Source organism: Bombus terrestris, chromosome 15, assembly GCF_910591885.1.
Source record: "Bombus terrestris chromosome 15, iyBomTerr1.2, whole genome shotgun sequence".
Classification (NCBI taxonomy): Eukaryota; Metazoa; Arthropoda; class Insecta; order Hymenoptera; family Apidae; genus Bombus; species Bombus terrestris.
Genome location: NC_063283.1, coordinates 2,139,154 through 2,163,620, shown reverse-complemented (window position 1 = coordinate 2,163,620; position 24,467 = coordinate 2,139,154). Strand labels below are relative to the sequence as shown.

At 35.3% G+C, this 24,467-nt stretch overlaps 2 protein-coding genes and 1 long non-coding RNA gene across 7 annotated transcripts in view; 1 reads left to right on the top strand and 2 right to left on the bottom strand.

Moving 5' to 3' along the window:
* Positions 1 to 391: 391 nt before the first annotated feature.
* LOC100642264 (NADP-dependent malic enzyme) lies at positions 392 to 12,237 on the bottom strand. Of its 3 annotated transcripts, XR_001099348.3 has the most exons (12): positions 12,104 to 12,237; positions 6,650 to 6,824; positions 6,233 to 6,391; positions 5,495 to 5,676; positions 4,783 to 5,092; positions 4,519 to 4,701; positions 4,203 to 4,428; positions 3,997 to 4,139; positions 3,629 to 3,923; positions 3,122 to 3,266; positions 2,175 to 2,471; positions 392 to 512 (listed from the first exon to the last, which is right to left on the bottom strand). XR_001099348.3 is itself a non-coding variant. In XM_003401020.4 (11 exons), the coding sequence occupies exons 1-11, from the start codon at positions 12,127 to 12,129 to the stop codon at positions 2,432 to 2,434; spliced, it is 1,884 nt and encodes a 627-aa protein (XP_003401068.1). In that variant the 5' UTR covers positions 12,130 to 12,237; the 3' UTR covers positions 392 to 2,431. The 3 variants fall into 3 exon arrangements, 2 of the variants coding, with proteins under 2 accessions (XP_003401068.1, XP_003401069.1); XM_003401020.4 differs by having other exon boundaries at positions 392 to 2,471; XM_003401021.4 differs by lacking the exon at positions 2,175 to 2,471.
* LOC125386412 lies at positions 10,071 to 15,103 on the top strand. 2 transcript variants are annotated; one of them, XR_007226535.1, is made up of 3 exons: positions 10,071 to 10,085; positions 11,207 to 14,377; positions 14,461 to 15,091. It is a non-coding gene; the product is annotated as an uncharacterized LOC125386412 (long non-coding RNA). The 2 variants fall into 2 exon arrangements; XR_007226534.1 differs by lacking the exon at positions 10,071 to 10,085 and having other exon boundaries at positions 12,646 to 13,445; positions 13,550 to 14,377; positions 14,461 to 15,103.
* Positions 15,104 to 15,280: 177 nt separating this feature from the next.
* The window catches only part of LOC100651020 (suppressor of lurcher protein 1), a 514,096-nt gene continuing 504,909 nt past the window's right edge, over positions 15,281 to 24,467 (bottom strand). For both annotated transcript variants that reach the window (XM_012316672.3, XM_012316673.3), the window contains exon 13: positions 15,281 to 19,261. In XM_012316672.3, the coding sequence (XP_012172062.1) occupies positions 19,200 to 19,261 (62 nt within the window). In that variant the 3' untranslated portion in view covers positions 15,281 to 19,199. The remainder of the gene's footprint in view (positions 19,262 to 24,467) is intronic.

Below are 24,467 nucleotides of genomic sequence, written 5' to 3'. Positions count from 1 at the left end.
ATTGCAGTTCTTGAAAAAAGATTTGTTCATATATTAAAAGAAATTCAAATAACAGATAATATATCAGCAATATATAGACGTAATTCCTACAAGCAATAACTATTCACTAATTTCTTCTTTAAGTGTTCAAAAGAAAGTATCACAATATAATAATACTTTTTGATTTACATACATTAGTCGTTCAATTTAAATATAAGTAAAAATAAAAGTTATAAATAAATAAAATAAATAAAGATACGAATCTGAAATTAGTGAACAGCCTACGTACATATATAAATTATAATTGTGGCTTTAAATTAATAATAAATAAGTACGGAGTATCAGCACTTAAAGAATTTGGATTAAGAACTGAATTTCCTGATGTATCAGAATAAAACTTTTGTTTAAAGGATTATGGGAGTGTAGCCATCTTTTGAGTCATTCTGTTTGAAATTTGACTCGAATTAACTTAAAACGACTGTATATACGTCAGAGCAGTCGTCTTGTCTTTCAACTCGCCAACACGTCATAATCTGTTGGGAGAAGAACACGGTTAGTAATGGTGTAATAATACTTTATTAACGTGTTACGCTTAACTAAGTGACGATTTGCGACTGTATTCAGCTACATGTATAAGAAATCAGATTGGGACATGAATATATTTCTTCCAATCGCTGTTCTAATGTACTATCACTCGACACCGAGATTTCGTCACTTGGCTAAACTCACTGTGACATTTTAAAGTGTAAAAGTAAACAACGAAATTCGTAGTAGCAAACATTCTCACGCATTGTATCCGGGCTCAATAACCGGCATTTTGGCTAACTAACGATCAATTACATGTTATATGACACATACAAACACATTTTATGCATGTATAGTATACGTTTCGTGCGGTTTCTCGGAATTTTATATTGGACAGAGCATGCGAAACTCGACAAAATATATCGTTAAAAATCTAGAATAAAATATTGACATCTATATATAGCGCGTTTTTAATACGTCTTCGTGAAAATAGACACTCTTTGATACGTAGAGAAAAATAAGTCGTACTATTTGATTTGTATAGAATTGCTTTATACAACAATTGCCCGAAAAGTATAAACACCGAAAATATTTCAGGAACAAATACGTAACTGCATGTATATTTTAGGATATGAAATACATATCTAATGATCTCATTATCGTTTGTAAAATACTTTTTACATGTGACACACAGACATTCAAATAGCAAATTCGAAACCAGTTTTCGATTATGTCGGTAGCTTTAAACATTACATTATTTTACCCGTAAAATGTTATTCGCTTACGCGCGAATATATTTGAGCAAACCTAAGATAAATTCGTCTATAATTTGAAACGGATACTAATTGCAAAAGCAACGATCAAACGTGTTGTATTAAAAGTCACAAATGATAGTTGTTTTGCATAATCTCACTACTATCTTTTCCCTTTCTTATTTATAAAATGATGTTTATTTATTAAAAGTATATATAAAATATGGCAAAATAAAAATGTGACAGCACTAAAGTGTGCTTCAAGTGCACCAATCATCTTTGGACCGTACATTTGTTCAATTTGATTGGGATTGGGGAAGTAGATTGATTCTTCAGGGTGAGAGGAGATTGGGACATATTGGCATCGTCCGAAAAGGAAAAATCGGGTAACCTTAAACATACAGTACAATATGTATTTGATTTTTACGAAAATTCGTTTCTATGTCGAAAAAAAATGTTATTTATAAAATAACATCATTCAGAGAGAATCCCTCGAAATACTCGAAATAAATGAAAAAAAGAAAAAATGAAATTTCTAATCATACTTAGAAACAATCGTATGTATTCGTGAAATTTTTCATTTTATTTGTTATCAATTTTACGATCGAAAAATTTCACTGTACAAATATATACTTAATTTTATTACGTTATGTTTATATATGTATATTTAGGTATGTATGTGTATAATATAAAATCATAAACGTACTATGCAGGCGTACCTCTATGTGTCATATCGGTTTTTGTGTCTTTCTTTTATGCAACATAAATGTAGGGCATAGAGGTGAATAACAACGTTATAAACTTTCTTTAAATACTTTCACTGGTTAATACCTAGTACGGTTTTGAACGATAAACTAGCAATCCTAATATTGCATATGGGATGAAGGAGAACGTTAAAATACTGCAATGTTAGCTTACTGAGTCATTCGATGCTGTAATAATAGCACTATGTAATTGTTTCTCGTGCTTAACACCTCGTGCAAGTTATATGGTAAAAGCACTGGCATTAGTCACTGACAGAGTAACAGTCCTTACAGTTAAAATTGTTTTACAACCGCACTGTTGCCTGTACTTGTGTCACGACCTGTCTTATAGTTTCAATACAGGATACAGCGATATTTTTATTGATAATGGTAATAATGATAGCTTCTGAATATTCCGCCCGGTGAAATCCGCTACAGATGTTTTAAATCGTGGCGGATTTCTACAGTGTCTCTGAAAAAGATTAATTAAGCTTCAGCGGCCTGCACCGAAGTCAGTCACTGATGAGCAACGAGCATACGATAACGTAAAATGCTAAAGAAATAGTTGAACTATGATTCATACAACAAGCGTTTAATATGAAAGGTAGCTGTGCAAAGAAAAAATATTCCTTTCGACTTTTTCTAGTTTTTAGAAATTGCAAATTAACAGATAATATTCTATAGCCTTTCCTTCGCAGAAGATAATGAATATGCGCTAGCTAAATACTGAACATTTATGATTAACTATATTTGTAGTTAACTGCAACAACGAAAAAAGTTTCAGTTTCTAAGTGATATTAAATTTTTGAAAGAAAAGTATTAAACAAAACTAAGAGAAATAAAGCAATGCTACATTTTAAGCACTTCTGCAAGAGAGATTAAAAAGCGACATGCATATTAATGTATTCACTGAATTGATGTTAATTTGCCTACTATCATATCTTTAAACTTACTATTTCTCGTATGCACTATTACCTTTTGAAACAAATTCTAATACCATTAATTCCTATTAGTCTACGCATCCCTATATTATTTCTAAAACGCTTCCTTTTTTAAACAAAAGTGTTTTTACAATAAAATGCGAAATGCTAGATGGAATTGTTGATTTCATATCATACTTACTTATCTGGTAAAACACGTGGTTTGGCATAATCTCCTGGCCAGTCGTAAAGATTTGGCAGTGGACTGTCATAGTTAGCATCGTACATCTTACTTACAATAAATTCGCGTTTGTCTTTTGGTTCTGGATACTCACTTGCCAACCCAGCTGATAAATGAGATAAAATTTGAGATATATTGTTCAAAACCACATTTAGAAGTTTAATATCATTATTATATATCACATTATCACAGTGCGCTCAGATAAAGATGCTAGAAGATTTAGGAGCCACTTATACGGCAATTAAGAAAACAAAAAATCGAGACTTTTATTAATCAATGATATTTAAAACTCAACTAGCGAATAAATGTAACAATTAAAGTTTCGAACGTAATTCTTACATTCTTCATTTTTATCTTATTGTGGCTTTCAGAAGCACTTTCAATGTTCTACAATCTTTGTTCGGAGACCCTGTATATTGCTATTGATTTGAAAAATTAAACTTAAATATACGTAGTCAAAGAACTTACTTTTAGCGTAAGCGTAGTCAGCAATTCGTACGGCGATATCAATTGAACATTCACGAATAGTGCTTAACGGTGGGTAGAGACTGCCCACTTCGAGATCTTCGTCTTTCACGTGATCAGCAACAGCTTGAGCCGAGATTAGGAATAAATCTTCTGTAATGTGATGACATCCAGTCGCGATGACGCCCAATGCGATTCCAGGAAAAATGTACGCGTTGTTTCCTTGTCCAGGTTTATATACTTTTCCGTTATAGTGCACTTCGCCAAACGGAGAACCCGACGAGAAAATGCATTTTCCCTGAGATACAAAATATATCGTATTTTTCTGCACGCTTCGAATAAAGTTTCATTAATACAAATAATTTTCTTACATTTGTATAATCGTAAGCTTGTTGAGCTGTGCACTCTGCTTTGATAGTTGGATTACTCAATGCAAAGATCAAAGGTCTTTCATTGATTTTGGCCATTTCTCTCAAGACTTCAGGAGTGAATGCTCCTGCTGCTGCTGAAGCACCTGTACCAACATTCTTATTTTAGATAGAGATGAAAGCATACCGATAAATTAAGGATTACGCACCAATTAGAACAGTTGGTTTCACTTCTTTTACAACTTCCAATAGTGATTTCATCACTTTGTGATCTTTCGCATACCAGATCTTATGACCTTCCAGGTTACCTTCTGGTCGATTTTTAACGAGCAATCCATCAATATCCATCATCCAAATATTATTACGTGCTTCCTGTTCAGTACAACCATCTGCTTCCATTGCTTTAACACAAAGGTCAGCTATTCCAATGGCTGCCTATATTAATTAAAAGAGATTTAAGAGTCAAAATAGGACTTGACTGTACAAATAGCGATCTGTTTTTATGATATATAAACTATTGCATACCTCACCAGCACCCAAAAATACGAATTTATTTTGGGACATAGATTTCTTGGTTATTCTTTTCGATGCTAAAATTCCAGCAACCGCAACTGCGGCAGTACCTTGTATATCATCGTTAAACGTACAATACTTGTCGCGATATTTATCTAAGAAACGAAAGGCATTGTGATTTCCGAAATCCTCGAACTGTAACAGTACAGTAATATGAAATATTTATTACATGTAATTAAATTGAAGGAAAAGAAACGGCATCGTTTGTAAGCGTACTTGAATGAGAACATTTTGGCCATATTTTTTCACGCAAGCAGCCATAAATTCATCAATCAATTCATCATATTCAGCGCCTTGACTTCTGGGTTTGTTAAGACCAATATAATGAGGATCGTCTCTTAGCTGTTCGTTATTTGTGCCGACGTCGATAGTAATTGGTAGGCATTGGTGTGGTTTTATGCCAGCCAGGGCGGTGTAAAGAGCTAATTTTCCTACCGGAATTCCCATCCCACAAGCACCGAGATCACCGAGACCGAGAATTCTCTCTCCATCTGTTACGCAAATTGCACGAACCGCTTGCTCAGGCCTAAATATAATGTTACGTGATAAATGATATTTGTGTAAATTAATGTAAATTATTGTAAATTAATCTATATTTTACAAGAAGAGGAAATATAATTTAAAATATGTTATTTTATAAAATTGATTTATGGTTTAAAAAATTCAGTGCAGATATGAAAGTTTTTAATCTAATTGTACATGCTTTATAAATCATAGAAACACATTACACGGTTTTGAGTGCTAATCTATTCAATAATTTATTCCGTTAGCTTTCAAAACAAGCTACATACTTATCCATATCTTCGAAATATAAATTTCAAAGATAGGAAGCACAACATGAAACATAAATATGTATATTTAATATAAAAACAATGGTAATATAATTCAGGACTTAAAGCGCTAATTAGCACTTTTATGAAATACGAACCAGTTGTTTAAGATCTCGTAAATGTGACCTTTATCATATATTGTGATAAATAATCCACGAGGTCTGCGATAGATAACGCCAAACTTCTGACAGGCTAATCCGACGGTAGGAGTATATACGATTGGCATCATCTGCTCGATGTTTTCACTTAATAGACGAAAAAACAATCTCTCGTTTCTTTCCTACGAATTAATTGATTCGTGAATCATCACTTCGAATTTGGCAATTATCGATATCTTATCCATTTCAGCGACTTCGAAGATTTTTTGATATGTTGTCAGAGCTATAATACTAGACAACTTTTTCTTATACATGTAACCATTGCTCGGCCTTATAGCTTTAGCCAAAAGCTATCGATACCACTACAGTGAACTTTCATGTGAATCAGTATTGATAGTCAGCTGCCTCGTGGCCTAACCCAAATCTATATAAACTATAATCAAAAATAAGAAATAGGTTTTGTTCAGGCGTCATTTTATCTGGTCGCCTTGAGGATGCCGCCTATTAAGCTGATGTATCGTTAACCAACGCATAGTTAAAACATAGATACCGACAGTTTTTTGCGAATATTTTGGAAATTAAGGCCAATTGGGAGTTACATGTATAGGAAAAAAATGAGGAAAATGTTGATTTCTTCAATGTATCCAAAAATTATCAGAATCGATGAGGTGGCTGAGATATCGATAATTACCTTGAATTTTATATGTCCTTAGAACTGAAAATTATTTCTTATTTTACCTGTAATTCCACGAGATAAAGATACCGATTTAAATCCTCAGTATACTTCATGACTGAGGCCTTGCACAGAGCCAATTGTTCTTCCTGAGTTTTGAATCTTGGTGGTTGCAAGCCGTGTATACCTAAGGATATTCTTTCTTGCAAAGTAAATGCCAGTCCCTGAATAAAAATATCAGATCTTTGAATATCTCAAGAAGAGGTACACTTCTGTGATAAATATCTGTTTTCACAATGAGGGAATTTTATCATTTGATTGATGATAAAAAAAGATTATTTCTTTCTTCGGTTTTTTTAGAGATTGCCCTCTGTTCGTTAGATTTAAATTACAGTTTTAAACAAAGAATTAAAATTTATGAAAGAAAAAATATGAAGATATTTTATAAGACATGGTAGATAATAGAGATGAATTTTAAATACCTTATTAAGTCGAGGGTCCCTCAAATGGCCAATACCTTTCACCATATTGATAGGTACGACATCTCCAGACACTTCGTGGATTTCTCTGTATATCCTTTGAATATCTTTTGCAGCAGGATGCGTAGGTGGCAGCATTCGCGCCCATGATCCTGCACAATTTCTGCTGCTGGGCGATCTAGTAATCATCGTAAAGAAATAATCATTTCATCTGTTTTTTCTGTATCAATTATTTTTATAAATGCATACGATGTTGTAAATTTTCAAGTTCGATATTCTTGGAAACTTTGAGCTCGTGACTTCGCACAGAAAACTTGATATCTTCGACTTATTTCAGAATAAAGTTAGGGTAATCTTCTACCAATTGTCTATTAGATAGTGTTTAACTAATAGAATTAGTTAAATACGCGCGTATACACGTTTTTAAATTAATCTTCTCAAAAATAAAGCTTTCAGCACATTTTTTTTTTATTCTTGACTATAGAATCTCTATATTCTATCAATTTAATAATAATTAGTTATTACGTTGGTTGGTGTGCATGATTGTACGAAATATATGCAATGTTTTGTCAAAGAAGGATAATTTATAAGAGGGATTAAAAGATAATTCTCTTTCAAGAGTTTTCTTATCTCTGAGATGATAACAAGCGTAAAAATAGTGTAAAAGTTGAAGTTCCTTATTTCTTACAACGTAATTTAAGTAATTTCGGGAGAAGTAAACTTGCTAGAAATAGAAACTTAATATTCCTCTGCATTTAATTGAAAACGTTTCCTGTTTCGTTCATAACCCCGTGTTATAAACATCGTATATTGTTTGTTCCCTAGCTATTAGCAAAATTGTATTTAAAATTAAAACATCCGTTGGTTTATGAATCTTCAACACAAATGCTTGCCAATTAGTACGTTCAACTGAATGAATGAATCATTTATGTAACGTTCGATGCGTGAGAACGAGTTAAAACTGCCTAGCTTTTCTAAAGACCGATTAACGTCACTCAGAAAATTTCTGTTCAATTCTACCATGATCGACAGCTTTTTCTTTTTAACGACAAACACTTGTTGCAAAAGTAACTTGTCGAGGAAACGATAAAGTCACGAACGATTTTAGAGGAAAACGTTTGAAACAAATTGAAAAAAATAAATTGACAAATCACGATAACAGACACCCTTTTTGCGCAATTAAACTAGTATTATTAGTGAAATTTTACAATTTGTAAATTACCAATACCAGCTTTTCTATAATATAGTCAGAGCAAATATAATATGATGAGTATTTTATTAAAAATACGTATTTTTTCTGCTCAGTATGTGTTTTTTTTTTTTTTTAGCAAAAAATTAATTAAAATGAAATTAATTTCAACTTCCCCATATGTTTGATGCTTATATCGTAATATTTTGCATCTTACACACAAGGATCTCAGCATTTTCAGTTAGCCTAGAACTGCTGCGTCGGGAACTTAATGTCACGGATAGTACAGATATCGATTTTACGATTGACAGATATAACTATGATTATATTCGTATTCTTCTTTTACGTAATCGCACGAAAGAGCCCCAGGCGCATAGAATCGATTTGTAGTAAATCAAACTGTCGGGAGAGATCGAAAATGTCAAAGTGGAGAGTTCGTATCGATTAAGGACGCGTTGAAAGCATTGTAACCAGAGAAACCGAGCGGAATGTGGATAACACGATACCCTGTCATTTAATCGTATATTCATTAGACTTAGAATAAATTCTGTAGAAGTAGTAGTTTGACACGTTCGCACATTCGTCACTGGCCATGGTCTTTCAGACACTTTCAAACTAAGCTAACAGACAGTTGCACGAATAAAAATTGCAATATTACACGTTGGCAAAAGACATTTTCTTAAACCAGAAATCGGAATTCGCTTTGTTAGTTTTAAACGCTACGCAAAATTTAAATAAACAACTCTTAAATGTGCAATAACAGTATTTAAATGTAAATTATGTTCGTACGTTGAAAATATAATTTGTGATTTTTAAGGTCGAGTGATTTTCTGACCATTCGGTAAATTTCATGGTCACTTAATACAAACAATAATTCGCAAAAGCGACAATCAGGTGTATTTAGCTGTTCTTTTGAATTCGTTTTATCCGTTCCTTTATCCTGTTCGTTTGAATTCGACAAGATATCTGAGTCATAGATAATAACTGGACATTGCAATAAAATCTTATCGGTTTGATCTGGTTATAACTAAACTATGGAATTAAAGCACGTGACTGCAATTGATTATACATACTTCATGGGTAGGCGTGCAATAATAAGATAGATACTTTCAAGTATATGTAACTAGGTAGGAAAAACGTTATTGCATTTCTGCAAAGAGAACGAGCCAATCTATAATTATTTTAATGGCACGCTGCCAAATTTGAACAAATAACTGTGAAAAATATGTTGGTGGAAACGTTTATGTCTTGGACGAAGATATATTTCATGACGATTATCAGTCGTTTCAGAGAAATCATTGTTATATTTTATCGCTATTAAGATAATATTATCGGATCGCTATTGAAAACCATACTCTCAGTTCCAATAATTTTCAGATTCATAAGAAAAATATTTATTCGTCGTAAAACGTAGAAACGTGCGTTCATGGGATAATATTAGAAGATGTTTCAGGATGAAGAATTTTGCGTATCAAACTATCTTTTCGATTGAATCGCAACTTCCTCCTGTACGCAACTCATTCGTATGATCAGCTTTGACCTATATCAGCTCTATCATATGGTAGCTTGGTCATTACGGTTTCCTCGGTATTAGCTGGGTGCAGCTACATGACATAGCGTTGACGTCATTTTCTGGAAGCACGTGTGTTTGTAAAGACTATTTGTTATAAAACCAGGAACAATAAATATTTGCATATGTAAAGTTACAATGTGCTCACTAGCTTTGCGAAATACCTGTATACACGGTTTACAATTTGAAAGTTAAACAATAAACACGGGATCATCTTCAGAGATGTTGGACGAGGTGCTAGAATTTGCTAAGATAGATTCAAGCATTTCACATTTACGATTTAAAATTTACTTTATAGTATATCTCTTTCATGGACTACTTTTAGAAATCTTTTTTAAAAAACGTGCACGTGATAGACAAAGCGTCGAAGTCGACACGCCGAATGAATAATATCGCAATCGAATGATGCTGAACGTATCAAACCATCGATTAATTCCTTCTTTTTTTTCTATAAATAACATTCATAGTTAAGATATAAGTTACACGATAAGGTATAGAACCAATAATTTAAATAACTATGAAAAAATTGGTAAGTTATCTTTTTACTGTTTTCTAGCCATTAATTGTCTTATCTTAAAATATTTTACTAATTTGAAAGACCTTGACATTTAAGTAAATTCTGTAAATTTTTCAGAACTGAACTACATCCCACGTACAGAACGATTGTTTACATACATTACGTAAGTTAGTCGATTTAAAGTATTATGTAAAATACCAATATAACTTTATTGGTATGTAGTGGTCATGGTCTATGAGTATACCGTAATTTCCACAGATGAATCTGACGAGCAATCGCTTGTAATCGAAGCAAGAACATTTTTCTGCATGATTGGTTTATGACTTTTCCTTATTCACTGTTAGAGAAACATTTAAAATATGAAATATGAAACTTTTAATATTTAAAAGTTAACGCATGTAATAACAAGGATCAACAGAGGTAGTTGAAGTCAGAGGTACATAAAATAGTTGTTAAATGGCGGGGAAGCTTGTAGATAAAAATTAGTATTTTTTTTTATTTCAAAAATAATGTTAACAAATACAAGAGTAGAAACTAAGAATTTAATTTTTATTGTTTCTAATTAAATTGAAGAACTTTTTAATAATAATTCATCGGTCACAATTACGTTAATATATAATTTCATTTTTCTTCGAACGATTAATATTTGTCTATGAACGAGTAACACTAAAACGCAAATATTTAATATTGAAATAAGAAACGAGGACTTACACTAATTCGTATTTATAGATTACCTTCCAAGTTTATACTAAACATCTATTTAAACTCCTCTTTATCTCCATTGACCTTGTATTACTTGACGATGAAATTTTTTTATGGAAAAATAGCATTAATCTAACGAAATAAAATACAAATTTAAGATAACCTTGTCAATATAAAAAGAAAATATTGGTAAGAATTTCAGTACCATACTAAAGATCAGGATATAATAATAGTTTTATATTTTGACTTCTCCCTTCGTTCAATAACGTTAAATATTTTAAATATACAATTTTATTGCATATATTTCATTTAATATGCAACACGAAGTCTCACATTGTATATCATGTTTGCAAAATATTTGGTAGCCACCAAATATACACAATCAGGAATGCATTAAACTCATGTAAACATGTATATATATGTATGAGTTCTAGATGCCATAATAACGGTATTGGTTATTGTCTCATAGAACGAAAATAGAAATAAGGAAAACAATCCAAGCAATTCTTTTTTGTATACATTTTCAAATAAATAATAACAAATAATAATAAATAATAAATTTAAACAATTTACTAAATATAGCGAAGATCGATAAATATGGGTGGAAGAAGAATAAGAGAGGTCAAACGAAATGCAAGGACATTCAACTCAAAATTCGTCGACACTGTTTTCCACAAAGACATGATATTACATATTTCCAAGAACACCTCAAACAACGTCTAATATCATTCGGTTATAAAAATAGATTAATGCAGTGTATATGTATGTTCGTTTGGGGAAAGACGAATACAACGAGCGAAATACTTGCTGCACGTGTTACGATCGATGGAAGACTTCGCTAAAACGATAGGTGCGCCAAAGGGAATCGAGCGAATGAACTATTTCGTACAAATAAATGATCACTCATTCATAAATAAGATTTAAAGAATGACGATAAGGCACGAACAGAAAATTTCACCGAAAACGAACCCCTATTTTGTCAAATTTTTCGACAAGTATCAGTCAGCACGTCCACGAGTCGATGTTTCGAGAGGAAGGAAAGACGAAACAGGATGCGATGATAGAGGGGATAAAATTACCGGCCCTTGCACACGTTGTACGATACCGGCGGAAATTGGATGCTGTAGGATGAAGTATAGAGGAAACAAAGAGCGTGCGAAATGGGAAAATTTGGGAGTTTATCCGGACGTGAGCACGATACGATTTCGTTTGGCACTGTCCCACAGAACACACGGTAACCCCGTATCGATCGACGGATTCCCAGCGCCTTCCTATTTTCAGCACTGCATTGCGGCAGAAGCTAGGTTACGGCGGCCCTTCTCCCGTATTTTACAAGCCTTTTCCGCCTCTCTCGGTGATCTGAATCGACGCGCACGTGCGTGCCTTACCGTATACCGGTGTAGTAAGGTCAGGCTACGCGTTTAATCGAGATCCGTCGCTTCGTGTACGCGGTTTGTTGTAAAAATTGATAATACTCACAATATAGACCTCTGCAGGACGAACATTTCGCTCCTCGCGTGCTTACAGCTGATCGCCTCCCACCCGACAGGATCACCGCGCGACTGCGCGTTTTCGGCTAATCGTGTTCTTACTTGCTTGCTTACCAATGCTGACCCGCTTGCCTGCGCTCGCCGCCGCCGCCGCTCTGTCTACTCTCGCACAGCTTCTTCCCTTTCGACTTCAAGTTCGTCCATATAGCCGGTTACGCATACGCACGGCTGCTCCTTCAGGCGATACACCGCACTGCACACGCGCGCGATTCACGGTATACAATCTGCTGTCTTTCTACACGTCGATCGCACACCTTTCTTCCTTGCCAACCTCTTCACGTTTCCGCGTGCTCTGCGGACGTTAACTGTACTGTACGAGCAACACAGTGTAAGTGAATCGATGTAAGAGCACATATGTACCTCGCCTGTGGCGAGGGGCAATCAAACGTCACGAGAACACCCGAATTCTCCCGATCAGCGACTCTCACGTATTTGTTCTCTGATAGCATATCGCAAGAAGCGTCGCGACGCTCTGGCAATCGACCTAATTTCTTTTATATATTGAATTGATTAAGAATTTCCGAAGCGCATTTTCGAATGCGCAAGAAAGGAACTTTAGAGAACTGCAGGTGTTTTCTGTGTTTGTCACAGCTACAACTAAGTTGTAACAAGATTTTCTCTAGTTGATTTTTGAGAAAATTCGTCGAGCTGAGAATTAGGCATTTGTTTTGAGTATTTTTTCTAATAAGCAGAGAAGAAGAAGGGATTTTTAATTTTAGATGTTACTTATTACGGATAATTTTATATTTATTTGTCTGTTTCTTGCGAACGACGGATAATACCACCTGCGACACCACGAACTTTGAAATGCAGGTAACATCTGTGATACGTGGAATGAATATCAAAATACAGGCGCTTGCCGCGGTGTGCCGCTACGTGTTTAGGTGAAAATGGTCTATTTCTGTATGAGGAATAACGAGGGTATCTTATCTACGATAACATCGCATGATAACAAATTTATCAAATAATTTAAAAATAAACATTGGTGTTTTAATTGTTTGTTCGATCAATTAAATATCGTAATAGTATCTATAAAGCTTATCACTCACACTGATGATTTAATTGAAGAAATTCCGTTTTTACATTATTTATCAGAAGATCTATTTTATCGTCTTTGAGGTATTATCACACGAATATAATATTTAAAAAAAAAAGGACATCTTTGGTCGTTCTTTCGCAAAAATGTCTTCGGAAATCGAAAATAAAGAACGTGATTCGTTTCTTTAAATAAACCAACGATACCCGGACACGGACATTAGCTGCATAAAAAAGTACGTTGAATCTAACGCATTTTATTCTGACGCAAACGGGACGCGCTCTAAAATAAAAATAAAATGTTAAGGAGATTTAATGGCGACAAACCTTTTTTTTTTAGTGTAGCCCACCCGCACGCGTTTTATCCCAGTTACATCTATGTGCATCTGGCAAGTGACCAATGCCGTTAGAAAAACGGAAGGCTTTCAGCACGTCCTTTGTAGGTTATTTTCACCTTTCGTACTTGAAAAAATAATTTTGTTAAAGAATAGTGACGTTTTACCGTTGTACGAGAGCTTGCACACCGTTTGTCCGCGTTCTAATTGCTACAGATAATTATCTCAAACAATTTCACTCGGACGTTTATACAACGTGAACAGAGTATTCTCATTTCATAGCACTTTAAGCTCAAGTGGTGAGATCTTTCCGTGGTTAACGATCTTGCAAAGTTATGGAGGAAATTAACCAGCGTCTCTAGGACCATAGTGGTTTGTTTTCAACGTGAAAAGAACACCGTAAAGCGAACAGGCAATGTAGCACGTGAAATTGATGAACAGGTTTTCGTGGTAAATCTACAAAGCAGTTCTCTACGTGGCGAACATCTGCGGAGTTCCTGTGTATTCGATATTCTGGTCGATTAGCGTATTCGATATAGACAGCTAACGTGATGGCTAGTATAAGTAAGGTCGTTTCGCTGCAAACTTTTACGAATGCGATATACGTATCCGCGTTCTTCAAATACAAATACACAGTTGTGAATGCGGTTAATAAAGCGGATGACATAATGTTGAAGAATTTGTTGCGCAAATTTATTGTGTAATGACATAAATCTTCTGCGTTGAAAGTGAAGATTCAGATCTCTTCACCTGTGACACTGTGCTATTTGCGTGTGATATCAAAGGCCAAAAATGAAAAATAAAATAAGATCGTGTAGGGTCAAAGGATTAAAGTACGTATATATATACATATTTTTGTAACATTTTATTAATCTCAGTTCAAATTGTAATTCTCAGTTAAAAATTGTAATTTTAGGTAAATTCTTTTTATAGTTTACACGACAAGGTAAATTCTTAATATTACAGGTATGTTATTACTTTCATATCTCTTTTTAATAAAGTTTTTTTTATGCGGAATATGTATGAATTATTTTGTTAATTAAAACTGAACGAAGATTACTTGGAATAGGAGAAAAAGAAAGATTGCGGTCATTTGAAAGCAATTTAAAATAAGAGCTTTTATTATGTATTGACACTATATGTATCACTCCAAAGTAACTTTTTATCCTAATTAATTGTTTAAACAGATGACAACAAAAATTATGTTTTAATTACGTTTGACACAACTGTTCCGTGTCTTTATGAAATTTCTGATATCTGAAACGAAAACAGAGCAGCATATCTTAAGATTGGTAGTTTCCACATGTAAAGAACAAAGTAAACAGTTAAAGATATGCATTAATCGAATGTACAAAAAAAAAAAAAAAAAAAAAAAAAAAAAAAAAAAAAAAAAAAAAAAAAAACAAACATGCAAAGAAATTCTTAATAATGTCAGTTCCATTTAGGAATATATTTGTAAAAACTAGATTTTTGAAAATAAATACAGCTAGTTACGTATATAGCTATATTTCATGTATTTTTATTTTCAGTATATATATTTGACTTGCTTTTAACGCCATAGATATAAAATATTATTTAACATCGTCGTAATAATTCATTTTAGGATGAAACCAGAAGACATTCGATTTTATTTAGGACGTTGCTGTTATACGCATCTACTCGAACGTTTCCCAAACAGAACTGAAATGAACAAAATCGTCTCGTTGTGACGCAAAGAAAAATTATTAGACGTCTCGTACAGAGTCATATGTTAAGGTTTATTAGGACAGTAACGATGATTGCATTACAGTTTAGTAACTTATGCGTGAGATGTTCCGGCAAGAGCCTCAAAACAGAATAAGAAAATACATCCGCCACTAGCGGATACCATAGTCGATGCTCCGATCAATGATCGCACTTTGTCCGGAGCATGACTACGATGCTTTTGAACAGTTTTAACCGCAGGACAAAGTTTTGGAGCGCCCCAGGCGCAACTTTGATAACTTACAGGTCCCAGTAATATGCGGTGTGTAAGGATAAAAGTTTATTTTTTTATTTCTCTTTTGTTTCTTTGGACTCAGGAACTTGCTGCTAGGCCGCCCCTGAACTTCCTGCCTAATTACGGAGCGCTCGTTGAGTCGTAAATCGCAAGAGATTGAAATTTTAATAACTATTCAACTAGTTAAGTCGTTCTTGTACACATAGATCCTCCTTTAACTGCATACAAGTGCACTAATCTTCGCAAACTCAACTAGGCGTTTTCTTTTTTTCGTTTTTTTTTTTATTGTAGCAAATTAACTTTATAGAACGACGCAAAAGTATAATCTCGCCTACGTTTAGAAGCGCGCACGTATATCAAATCTTCTGCGTTTAATACGTAGCTCCTAATAGAATCGATAAGTGTCGTTTTAATTAAGGCTTTAGCTGTAACGCGAAACGAACGAATTCGCCTGTTTATCGCTGTCTAAATCAACGTAGACGTGAGATTGAGTGCATGAAACGGAACAGCAAAATTAGTAGACCTCAGGTTCGAACCACCAAAGCTACGACATATATCGTTCTCATTTAATTCCGCCACGTACTCAGCTTCATCGGTACGGAATGAAACAGCTTGACAATATACTGTTGTTGACAGCAACTCGAACGGATTAAATATAACAATATTTACAACGTGGTAGTTACATAGAAGCATTTCATAGTGCCAATTCGGGTGTACAACTTCCTAATAGTGTTTCTGCCGTATTCATCTCTTCATAGACAACATATAAATAACAATAAACGCAAGTGATAACTGCTCATATACATTGTACAGTCCATTTTTTACTTTCTCATGCGCACAGAGACGTTCAAATCGTAATACACAGTCATACTCCTCTCTTTTACCTCTTTCTTTCTTTATAAATCAACTAGAAACTCGGGAGAAGTAGTCAACGCATTATAAACCTATTAAAAAATATCCACAGTAGTCTAACATACACAATGACAGTATTGCTACCTATCCTTATGTATCATTGGATACATCGATGCATTGTCGAACTCGCGAGAGTTTAACGATTTTGCCTTCTTTCGATGCATCCTTGGCGCTTTAACATTTTTGAACATCAACGATGATCTTTGTATTCTCCTTGTTCGTTCGTTCTAGTTTATTTGCTTTTGTTGTTCGTTACACGATATATTTGATCGACGTATCTTCGAGATTGACGGTCACAATGATTGTATAAAACGACATTTCACTTCTGTTGCTGGCTATGCTTAACGCGAGAAGCTCGAGGAAGTGAGCTTGATTTTCGGTTTACAGTTTGGCCGGTTTATAGTTTGAAATAATTTTCCAGGAAAGTGGCGGACCTTTGTGCGAAGTACCGCGAAACTATCGTTAACTTCGACGATAATGACTTTCTGCCTCGGCATGGCGATGCGCCGATGCATTTCTCCATTGTCTCTCCTTCGTCCCTCTTTCTCGCATTGGTCGTTAAACATTTGTCTTTATTGATTATATCTGAAGTGGATGAAGTTTGAACATGAAAGTTTTATGTATCGTGTTTTATCTTAACAGCCTCCGAGCTGCAACTTCTTACTCTGTTGTCTTTTCATTAAACCGCGACTGTTTGCACATTTCCTGAACTATTCGCTCTTGCTTCGGTTCGAAACAGAATCTAACTATTGTTTAAGTGCCGTTCATTGTTGCTTTGAACGTAGCTTATCAGCGACAGAATTGAGAATCAATAGGTCAATCAATGAAAAACTCGATTATTTTGTTTGTTAAAAATATCCGAATTATTCATGCAAACATATCACAAGATACATTAAAAATTGTATATCACTTGCTGTTAGATTACACAGGTTGTTACTCATATATTCATATAACTGGAGCATATAATAAAATAATTCTTCTTTAAGAACGAAATATTCCTTCTCAGCAACTCAGCTTTTGGCTTCAGCAATTTGCGAAAATGAGCCTAATTTACATATATACTTCATACTAGATAGAATCACCCTCCTATAGTATTCGAACCGTATTCGGAAAATTATTTCAAACTTTTTCAGCAATAACCAGCGTAGTCGTAATTGTCCCGATCGATTATTAAAGTTAGGTATTGCTCTTCCCTCTACTGTCTGACTATACTTCTCGATTCGATAGTCATCCTTATGATTACTCATTTCAATACTCGAACACGCGCATACATTATTAAAACCAGCCAATTTCGCTTGCCAGCGAAATTCGTATCGCGCCGGTACTTTCTCCGCTTGTTTAAATCGATTCTTTGAGGATATCGAAGCTCTGATAGCAAATCGTAAATCCGTTTATTTTTCACTTAATTTGAGCGGCGGTTCGTAACCGTTCGATCAACTATTGTTCACGTTACGAACCCCTCTATGATTTGTTCGCGTTATATCAGACTTGTATTCGTTTTTCTAATGAACTAAGAAGGAATGGAAACATCACAGTCATATAGAGGATGTAATAATAAATACATTCGTAGTGTACTTAGGAAGGCGAATATTTCGTGTTTCTCTGTTCACTATACGTATGACTTTCAAATAAATTCTTCGGGCAGATAGTTCATAGCGATTTAATAAATTCGTTTCCGTACGAGGAGAAAAACATTAACAATTCAGCACTTTGGATACGTCATTCTACAACAAATTATAGACTTGTATCGTTACTTATACAACTCTCGTAATATCCTCTCTTCGTACGCGTTCGTTAAGTAACTATACTAACAGGGAACGTTCTCGAGTTTGTAAAGATAAAACGTTATGAAGTTTTTAGCAAGTGCACGCGGCGTGTTGTTAAGCGATACACGAGCCTCTTACTTTATAAATTTGTTAAGAGATGCGAGGTAAGTGATCGTCGGAAGAGATCCAGTGAATCCGTCGAGAGTTGTATTTCATCGTTTAAATCTATATTCGAAATAATACGATAAATTTGATTTTTTAATAAAAAATTACGCTGCTTGTAAAACTCGATTGGCCGGGAAACTCGTTACTCGCATTTCCAACTGATCAAGTGTAATAATATTTTTATTTGCCAATCTCCCGTGTTTCCACCCAACGTTAACAAGTTTGCGATCGTATCGATTTGTTAAAAAATAAATCATATTCAGACTTTTCCAAGGATTAGAATCCATCTAACTGAAATCGAATATCGAATATTCTTTATCAACTTTGAATTCCACGATGAACGAAATTTCAGAATTAAGAAATCGTTCGGTTAAGGACACGCGAAGAAAAGAAATTCAATTTTCCAATTAGTCGAAGCTTCGAAATTTACTCGAGGATTAAGACGAAACCGCGTATCTCTGATCAACACGCCATTATACGCTCTTCTAAAACTTCACAGTTATCTCGCATCGCGAATCTTCGTTCGGTAGGTTTGGATCTCCTCTTATTGCCAATACTCTTTTCCGTGATAGTTATACGTATTAAAACGATGGAGAATGAACGGTGGCGAATTAGTGCGGCGACATAGATTTAATAAATGAGTCGTTAATGTCCTGTACGTATGTATCTTGAGGGAGATCGACTTTGGTATCCCTTTGGCAATTTCACTGATGCAAACGGTGTACCCACTTTCCTTCGTACGACGAATAATGGAGGATTTTGGATGGCTCCTGTCTTCGAAGTTATAGTTCGTTGTAAATTGAGCCAAAGACCCGTCCAAGTTACTGATCGTGATTAAAGCGAAACTCGGCCAAAGAGAAGCAGGCTCACAAACAGCATCACCAGCGCCATTCCACCTTTAACAAAAAATAAAGTAGCGAGACTTGTGATTACCTTGACGCGATCAAGATAACGACGTTCTAAAAATCTTTTTACGTTCTAGCAACGGGGTGGCTGACGACCAAGCCAGTACTCGACGTAAGAAAGAACGGACGTAGAACGCGATAACAGGCATTTACGATAACACAAATAACTGGTGCTGTGTGGCATCCGCTTGCCCTAAGTCTTCCCGTAAATACTCGTTTACTGCAACGGCCACCATGGAAACGGGGAAATATTGTCTGTATAATTATCCAGGCGAATCTACGTGCAAATAACGTCCATGAAATGATTTATGCGAGAATAATGGCCCCTGGCCAATATTTAACTCTGATCATTTACGTTTCCAGCAACTATTGTACTTTCTTGCTTTTATTTCCCTTCCCCTCGATGTTACCGTTTATCTTGTAGTTGTTGCTCGTCGCCGTGAGAAATAAAGAATTTTATAAAATAGCAAGTTTGCAATTTGATCGATCGGTTTATCGTGTATGCAGGATATTCGAGTAGTTACCATCCGATGTTTATCCTGTGAACGATAGCTTTGTGAAAGAAGCAGAAGAAAATAGAATTTCGCTGTTGTGTTTGATAAGGAACGTAACGAGGAAACAGCGATCGTAATAAGAAATTGTCGATATGAAAAAATTGACGTTTAGCTGTCGTGTTGGTTTCGAAAGACGTTTGAAGCTTGTTCTTTTTCGTACTTTCACACTTTACAAGGAACGTTACCGGCCCGTAACTACGTGAACACCCCGTGTATACAATTTATTTTGGAAATAATTTGATCGTTACGTCGCTTTGCGTCGTTCATGCGATGTAACTCGATCGCCGATCCGATTGATTTATTTAACCCCAGGTTGCCAGCACAGAGTTAAATAATTAACGAAAATCACGTGAAAACTTTAACAAGCGATGCGACATTCACGATAACGTTAGAAACATTAATTCAAACGTGACTGACGGCTGCCGCCACATAATAAAACGATTAAAGTTAACGATATTTAAATATCGCTGTGTAATTTCAACACGGGGCAGTTGCACATCCGATGGTAACAAATTTCCCGATCAGAAACTACATTTTCGTAACAAACTCAATTTCTTTTTATCCGTCTTAATGAAAACTCTAATGAAAAAATTCTACTTAAAACTTCATTAATTGTTTTGCGCCTTTCACGGCCGCGCTATAAAGGGAAAACCATGCTTAATCGTTCGTTTAAACGAATTATTATTGCTCGTTATTATTGTATCGTTATCATTATGCTCGTAAGTAACAGCTCTTTCCTATACTCTCGTTTCTTCCGTTCAATCATTGATACAAGTTTACACGCGCTGAAAGCGCGTTTACGTTCCCGTAACAACGTATAATGCGATACACCTTTACAATAGGCGAAAGGATGAAACGTTTCTCGCGTTGATTTGCATCGCAAACGAGTTGCACGGATTTTCGTTCCGTTGTAATACAGATATTGGGAAAAATCCTGTATCGGGGCACGCTCGAAGGGGGCACTTGCAGAGTAATTGCATTCGAAAGCACGGTCGATAGCAGAAGAGAGAGAGAGAAAAAAAAGAAAATGAAGAGGGAGGGAAAGAAACGCCGACTCGAAGCGAGCAATACAGTGGCTCGCAAAAGTATTCGATCGTTCGAAATTCTTCTTTGTATAGATTATAAGAGATATTTTCTTTCATTAACGCCGTCGTTACATCGATGAAATTTGAAAGCAACGAAGATGCGCGTACGGAAGTTACGAGGTATTCGTTGAGAGTATGCGTTTCGCGAAGATTACCAAAGTATTTGAACGGACAGTTATTCGCTAGATTATCTTTAGCGCTAGTTCTATGTTCGAGACTTTTCTATTAAGATTATGCTATTATTCGCGCTGTATGCTAATTTTCCACTAAGCGTACGTTTCCAATAAACGGCATGTAACTTTTATATACGGTCTCAAGATGCTTCGAAATTTCATCGTTGCAATCGCCGATAATCGTGTCTCGTCGCGGTGCCAGCAAAGTTTGAAGAAGCTTCGTAAAATGCACGTAATGTCTAAATAAATGATATATTAGGTCGAAAAGTTTCTTTCGTTTTACGAGGAAATAATGGATGCACGTTTTCCGTTTTATATCGTTTTATCGAATTACGTATGATCCATTCTGTTCTATCAAACTGAAGATCACAACGTTCGACAGCTTAGGTTTCACGTTTGTATAAAGATACGTTGTTGTAAAAGACGCGTCTGTAAAGAAAGACACTTTCCGGACAACCTAATACATTCGCAAAAGTCTTCTGTAGTAAACGCTGGAATACTTTCGCGAGTCACTGTACCTTCGCTTTGTAACGAAGAGAACGTTACGCAATGTTGTGCCGTCGTGTCGCGGTAAATATCGAAGATCAATGATATAATTAGGGATATCGAATCCTTTAAATGCATTCTGTCGTCTTAAAGAACGAATCGCCGAAGAGAACGCGACGCTGTACGCTATGGAATATATAAATACGATGTGCCTGTGTCCTATTTACAGTTTGTTGCAAAACAATGGCGTCCAATTCAATCGTATCAGTCGCTCTCGAAGCGCGACGCGCGTAATAATTGGCTCTGTTTAGTTTCACCGAATTCTCTCTTTTTTTTCCCCCCTGTATTTTCCTTTTTTCCCGTCTCTCTTTCCCCTAACTTCTCTGTCAGTTCCATTACCAGCCGGAGTCTGTGCGAGGATATCGGGTTGAACGCATTAATTACTTTCATGATCGACTAAATTGCACGGACTGATGCCGGCGAATTGTATTGTTTTGCTACCGTACTCACGCCATTGCCGCTGCACTCGCTACATCCATGCAATTTTCCTTTTAATTTAGCTTGCAATTTCTTTCGCGACCATTTTTCCCCCATTCTTATTCGACTGAAAAATGTTACTCTCTATCGACAGACAAATAACACAGTTCAGCATTGATTGCTTTCACTTTTTCTCGCAAAACCGCTGGAAATAGTTGAAAATGAATTTAACGTTCGAGCTGTTAAGCGCTTTATGTATGTGCCGTTTTAGATAAACGAGAAGAATGTTGTTAAAAGAGAGTTAATCGCTTATAAATGCGCTCTATACGAAGTATCGCAGAAACAAATTGATCAATATACCGTTTCTTATTATACAGGGATACTGAATCTTGATTTAATATCTGGTAGAAACAATCTTCCATATGCATTCAATTATTTTCTAATCTATCTGTGTAGTAACTTGTATTATTTTACTCTTCGGCAATATGAACGTCGTACAATTTTCTGCTATTTCTATTAAGAATTTTAGAGTACAATTTCCGTAAAGAAGGCGAATTTACGCAACGATTATGTAGCATAGAGTAAATGGTAAAAAGTGGAAACATGACCAGGGATACGAAAAATTATACAATCACAATTTTCATTACGCAATATTAAAAATTAAGCAGTATTTCGATATCGATAAAAGCTGTTCACTTTAAATTAATACGATGCTGTACACGAGAATCCTGTCCGATGCGTATCCATGAACGTCGATACAGTGGGCGTTTCGTATTTAATTGTATATCATTATATAAATCAAATTCGTTCATTTAATACACAGACACGCTATACATTTAGAAGCCTTTGATCAGATACGTCATTACTGGCCATCGGTTTGCTATTAATTCCACGTTTCCTGCCATTGCCGTTTGAAAATTCTTCTGTCCCAGTTGTTTGTTAAGGTTTACTTGTTGATCCTCCAAATATTTCTTTATACTTTTTCTTTGTTTTAATGACATCCTATTGCGAATCGTTCTTACGCAAATTTAATTAGTTTTAACGGGCGAATGGCAAGCCAATTTCGCAGATTATATCGTAATCCTGTTAGAGTAATATCGATTCCATTTAACTTTCACGGGATTCAATTGTACAACCTATTTCGATTTCTTTCCGCGATTAATACGTTCGCCAATTTATTCATAACATTCCACATTATGGGACGTGAACGAGAGCACGTGAATTATTACGCGCGGTAATGAATACTGTCTGTTAATCGCCACTGATTACGTCGGTAAATCCGAAAACGAATTTTACGCGTTCGATCGTTTAACAGGGAATTTTCATAACCGAGAAAGTTTACAACGTAGAAAACCAAGTTAATACGCGTGGATGTTCATACGTTCATAGGAGATTTACGGATACAAGAACGCGCACAGAATTCCCGTAAAACGCAAACGCTCGCAGATATAAAGATATCGATAAGAATAATTTTCGAATCGTGGAAAATAAGTTTTTAGGATATTTCGAATATCGGAAGACGGCCCGTGGTATGTGAAAATTTCCAAATGCTAATATACGATTCGACTGTTCGATACGAACGACAAACATCGATGTAAGTAAATACGTTCGAGTGAATTTCTCTGAGGGAATCGAAGGAAGAGAAGAAACGTGGCCCTCGTAATTTCTATTATATCATCCCAAGGGTTTCCGTAAGATTGTTCGGCTTCCTTTATATCCGGGAAACTTGATTCTTGTCTTTAGTATTGGTCTGTGTTCCGTGCTTTACATCGCATCCGAGTTTAGAGGAACGGCGACGAGTATATTCTCTGCTTTGACTTCGCTGCTCTTTCTATTTGGATTTTTTTTATCAAGCGCAGACACATATAACGTGTGTGTAATATCACGAAAACGAAAGAAGAAAGGCCTTTTGTTTCATCCGTAAGGGAAACTTTGTAAAATAAAAATGCCCGTGCACCAACGTATTTCGAATGTAAACGTTGCCTCAACTCGAAACTTTTGTTCCATTGATATTCGGCTGTTATCTCTGTAAAACGCTATCTTTACAGCGCTGTATTGCGAACAACTGTTGACTATAAATTTTCTTCGCTACGATACTGATAATTATTCATACGCGTATATGTATGAATATTTGCATCTTTCGCGCAATTGTACTCTATGTACGTATCCTACATTTTTGTACGCGCATAAATGACTTTCGTAGTATGGAAATTGACTGGATACGAAGGAGATAGAGGCGGTTTAAAAATTCGAATGATCGAAATTTGTCGAAGTTAAAGGCGAAGCTATGGGTTGGCAACTAAGTGGTTGCGGATTTCGTCATTAGGTGGTAATGACAAAATCCGCAATCGTTTGGTCGCCAACCAACAATACATAGATGAGGTGTTCATACAGGAGAAACGCGGGAGAAACGAGCTAAGGG

Bases quoted from the DNA above. Each gene is read 5' to 3' on its own strand.
- LOC100642264 (XM_003401020.4), bottom strand. From the start codon at position 12,129: ATGTTCGTCCTGCAGAGGTCTATATT. The intron at 3,267-3,628 runs GTAAGTTCTTTG...CTCATTTATCAG, and splicing joins TGACTACGCTTACGCTAAAA to CTGGGTTGGCAAGTGAGTAT. The intron at 2,472-3,121 runs GTAAGTATGATA...AATCTTTTTCAG, and splicing joins CCACGTGTTTTACCAGATAA to AGACACTGTAGAAATCCGCC.